Below are 5,000 nucleotides of genomic sequence, written 5' to 3'. Positions count from 1 at the left end.
CCACTTCTGTGCATCGCTATAGTGTGGTTTTAAATGAATGTTTTCAGAGTCAAGTGGGACAATTTTCACTTTGGTGTCAAAGTTTAACAAGACGATGTCAATTCCAGAACTCACCCGTATCCATCCCGGAGAATCTCGAACTCAGGTCGCCAGTTGCAGAAAGTTTGTAATCCGATGCTCACAGGGTCGAAAGTCTCGCTCCCTTACCTACTAGAAATACCTCTCAAATATGATCAAGTTCATATAAACCTGTTTAAAAGTGCATCCCAAACCGTTTTTTGTTAATATCCAGAATGTAACCACACTAGCATTGCTAGTATTAATATTGTCTATAACTAAGCTGTTATTACACCGAGGCTTCCCTGCAACAAATTCGAATAACATAATAGTTTTCTTGTGGTCTTTTGTTATATGTTATAAAACCCTAGACGTGGCTCTTTTTATAAACACTTTATGGTTAAGAAGTTAGGCTGAACTATAGCAGACCAAACCGCAGCCCCCAGTGGGAACCGGGGAGCCCCTCCCCTCCGCGGCCAGCCTCGCACCGAGAGGAGACGGATCGATCTGCAGGGGCTGCTGGAGTACAAAGGGGGGGTCATCAAAACGCCTTAACGGTGCACCGATTTGGGTAGCAAATTCGTTTATTATGCGCAATCTTACTCTCTGTGGTATAACACGCGTCGTCCTTTATGGACCTCACTCGGGACAATGTTAGCGTTGTCTAGCGTTGATTTGATTGGGTATTTCAACCAAGAAGGTAGACCTCACCAAAAATCCGTAAACGTTTCACATAAACCAAAACAACAAACAATCGTAATCTTTTTTTTAAACCCCATTTCATATATTAGCCACGATTAGAAACACAAGTTGAACATCTGATTACCCCCCTGTGCGAAATCCCAGGTTATAACAAGCGATACAACACAACACCATCCTTATGAGCTATAACAAGACGCTTCCATAAAACGTGTTGGAAACGCGGGAGCGATTAATAAGATTGACAGGTGGGCCCTGACTGTCAGGGTGACGCTGGCGGAGGGGTGGAGTATAACGGAGAGAGTCCGGAAAGGCAACTCGATGTGTCTGTCTATCAGTTGGAGCTGTCTGAACGCTCCGCGCATCACGAGAAAACGTGCGAACGGAGAAAACAAGCACAACCCCGCGTTTTTCTCTCCGTCAACAGGACAACGATCACGAAGTGTCCCTGCACGTCGCGTAGCGGCCAGCGAGTTTCTCAAGTATTCCGTCAATCGCCCACGTGAGAAATAAGGCGGACAGCGTAGCCTATTTGTTGTAAGTATTCTGTTATTTTTTTAACGTGGGGTCGGGGGGGAGGGGGTGGGAGACATTCGCTTAGTGCGTGGAAATAACAAGAAGCAACCCTTACACCATGAAGATATCGCGGGATCCGGATTGCGTGCTAATGTATAATTCGCGCTGTGGTGATTGACATAACCCGCTAATGTGTCACTCTCCCTCTCGCTCTATGTCTCTCTCCCCTCTCTCTCTCCTGACTACAGACTGCCAGCGGAGTGTCACCTGTATGGACAGCGACTACACGCTCTGGAGTGCTCTGCCCTGCGTCGTCGAAGGACTTCAGTCAATCGCAGTTTTCAGTCGCTATTTTGGCCACTTTTTGTGCTGAAAGTAGTCCTCGCCGTCGTCTCGATTAAAGGTGGATTTCTTGGATGGGAGCGCGGAGAGCGACCGGGGGCTTCGGCTTCGACTGTCCGTGTCCCTCCTCCCAGCTGTAGTCCTCAAACCCGGTTCCGACTAACGCGGTTCTCACAATGAGTTTTGACGGTCGACACAAGTTGACAAAACGCCCGCTTTTCGTTTAAGACGTCGGCTCTTTTTTATCAGCGGACGTGCGAGTTAAAAAAAAAAAAAAAAACATGATCAGAGACGTTTAGCGAGCACTCTTTTTAATCACACTGACTCATAGACGTCGAGGAAACCATCGCTCGGAGCTACGGCGCTGCCTTTTTAATCCTGAACTCTGGCGAAGGGTCTAGGAAGAGACGCTTAGTTCACCCGCCGAACCGGAACCCCGTCCGGCTCCAGTCTGCTCTGATCTCTGCATGAAAAGTCAAGCGGAAAGTCTTGCAGCAGAATGCCGAGGAGAAAGCAGCAAGCGCCCCAGCGATCCGTGGGTAAGCCTCGCTCTTCAAATCCCCTCTTTTGTTATTTAAATAAGAATGAGGAGAAAACAAAATGTACTCCTACTTCTTCTTGTTCTTCTTCCTCTTGGTCTTCCCCCGGTCGCGTTAAGAGATGTAAGAGGGTCAACCCTGGAGAGCTTTAACGGCCTATGGGAATAGACCGAGGGGACCGGAGACCCGCGGAGGGACGGGGAAAACAATCCGCTATACTCTGCGGTTCACTGTAGCCTACAGATAGGCACATGTACATGTTCAATGTTATATTCGCGTATCATTTATATCAACCTGCCTAAACATCCGAGCGACCTGCTATTTGATTCGCGGATTAGTCGGTCGTTTTTCTACATGGAAATGTGTATTTTATTGATTTGGTCCACGCATCCATCCTTATTGTAGGTAGGCTGTCCCCCACTTTCTACGTCCCGAGCGTCTTTCGAGTAAAGGAGAGGGTGCCAAGTTTAGTTGGGTTTTTTTTTTTAACACAAACGCATGATCTAATGGTAGGCCTATTTCATCTCTGTTTTGCTCTCGGTCAAGTTGTCGAGCCCAGTTGAAAACAGATAGAAAGGGGAGGGAAGGAAAGAAAAAGGGAAAAAATCTGGTAGGCCTATTTGCAGCTTGTGCTCCGCTCCGGGATTGCCATCCTTGATTTGATGCTTGATTGATCGCCTGTCATGCGAGCGCTTTGATCTATTCATTCCTGATAATCATCCTAAATCATTCACCGTGAAGACACGCATGCGCCTGACTGCGAGGTCTTTTTGTTTAAAAGAATCACTTTTTTTGTTGGGGCCCCTGTCGAGATGCAAAGTGAAGACAAATTAAAAGAAAAGTTCTTAGGGGGGATAAATACTTTGCGATTAATACCCAAGAGGGGAGGAACAAGGGACGGGGGCGGAGATGAGTTCAGTGGGGCGTGTCGAGATCACAGAGTAGCGCCCTAAAAACCAAACAGGCCTTATCCACGGGATAGGGAACTAGGAGGCTACTCTGACGGTCAGTTAATCAGTGGTATAAGTCAAGCACCGCCTTGATGCATTGGATTGTTGAGGGGCGGAGTCTACTAACCAAAATAGTTTAACATTTAGTAGATCAAGGCCTACACGATGCTTGTCATTGTTAACCAAATATGGTCACCTAAGTTGTCAGTTGCAGACTATTGTTAGGTTTCAGTAGTCTATATCCTATTGCATATTTTAGCCTGTGTGTTAATGATTGAAACGGAATCTGAAAATATAGTTAGTTTTCCCTCTTATAACAGGCTTATTACGTTGCCTAAATTCTATATATACTTTACTGGGTTAGGGTAAGATATATTCATAGATAGAGGTAGGTAGACGGATAAGAAAGAGATTTAGGGAGATGAGAGAGATGGATGGAAAGATGAATATAGAGAGAGAAATGGATAGAGAGAGTGAGGTAGAGAAAGAGGGAGAGACAGATTGATATAGAGGGAACGAGAGATAGAAGGTGGCTCAAAAGGCAGAGAGGGAACACGCGCATACATTACAGCTCAAATTCAGTCATTTCACTGCACTGCATGCGTGTGTCTGTGTGCGTGCGTTAGTCTGAGTGTGTGTGTTAGAATGTGTGTGTGTGTGTGTGCGTGCGTGTGGGAGGATCATAAGACCGCCAGAGTCGGCCCCGGTGTCTCGTGTCCCTGAGAAGACATGAGCGGCTTGATTGACAGGCGTTTCCTAGCGACAGCCTGATAGCCTTTGAAGCCGGGCGCGGTAATGACCAGAGAGGAGCCGAACATCTGCAGAATGTTAAGCAGGCCGCTGGAAATGTGAGGTTAAGCAGACTTAATCAAGGTTGCGGTTCGCGCGCAGGCGACTTTGAACTCGGCGGGGTTTGTAATCTTCGCCGCGGACGCGAGGCCCCGGCGATGGATGGAGGCCGGCGAGAGATAGATGTGTAGGGGGGGAGGGAAGCAGGGGGGAGACACGAGGGGGGAGAAAAGCCGAGGCCTGGAGTTTTACTGCGACAACAAACGCCAACAAACGTACATGTTGACAAGGTAAACAAGGGAGCAGCCATGAGATGGGATGGCCTGGTCGGTCTCGAGGGGGTGCGTGTGGTCCTGACCTGATGTGGGACGGTAGAGTTTGGGTCATTGATTCGTGGGTTTTGGTTATCGATTTGGTTTCCGCTGTTTGGTTTCCAAACTTTCCCCAGTTCCCCGCCATGTGATGATCACACCTAACCACAGTGTGTGTGTGTCTATGTGTCTGTTTTTTTTCATAGTGCGCTGTTTGTGTGTGTAAATTGCGACCCCTAGTTATTTTTTTGTTCCTTCTAGAACCTACAAATAGTTGTATGAAAAAACCAAACGCTGCGTAGATCCTTTTTTATCTTCAAACCGCCTTGGTTACGGCCAGTCGATGACGTTTTAAACAGGCTCCGTTGAACCGGTCGCAGGCGGTTCTGATTCGAGTCCCCCCTCCCAACCCCCACTCCTCTGGGTTTAATGGCTCGCCCGTCTACTTTATGACCTGTGACAATACATTGTGTTCTTCCATTTGGAAAGCTCATCGCCGCATCTGTCAGCGTTGGCAGTTCACTTGGATGCAGAGCAATTTGAGCAGCAGTGAGCTCTGCTGCAGTCATTTGTCGTCATTTTCATTGTTGTTGGTTTTCTCTCTCTCTCTCTCTCTCTCTCTCTCTCTCTCTCTCTCTCTCTCTCTCTCTCTCTCTCTCTCTCTCTCTCTCTCTCCCCCTCTCTCTTTAGTGGCTGTCCCTCGTTTGGAGGAGACTGGGTAGAAGCCTAGGTAGCGAAACAATATCGGAATAAGCATAAATTATAAATAGACGTACTGTACGCAAAACGGGGATGCA

At 47.5% G+C, this 5,000-nt stretch overlaps 1 protein-coding gene across 1 annotated transcript in view; it reads left to right on the top strand.

Annotated features, from left to right (window-relative positions):
- The first annotated feature begins 851 nt into the window (after window positions 1-851).
- LOC130375884 (teashirt homolog 1-like) overlaps window positions 852-5,000 on the top strand; it is a 29,958-nt gene continuing 25,809 nt past the window's right edge. Inside the window, exons 1-2 of the mRNA XM_056583032.1 lie at window positions 852-1,293; window positions 1,521-2,153. Of these exons, the coding sequence (XP_056439007.1) occupies window positions 2,114-2,153 (40 nt within the window). The 5' untranslated portion in view covers window positions 852-1,293; window positions 1,521-2,113. The remainder of the gene's footprint in view (window positions 1,294-1,520; window positions 2,154-5,000) is intronic.

Source organism: Gadus chalcogrammus, chromosome 22 (assembly GCF_026213295.1).
Source record: "Gadus chalcogrammus isolate NIFS_2021 chromosome 22, NIFS_Gcha_1.0, whole genome shotgun sequence".
NCBI lineage: Eukaryota > Metazoa > Chordata > Actinopteri > Gadiformes > Gadidae > Gadus > Gadus chalcogrammus.
This window is presented reverse-complemented; position numbering and strand designations above follow the sequence as displayed.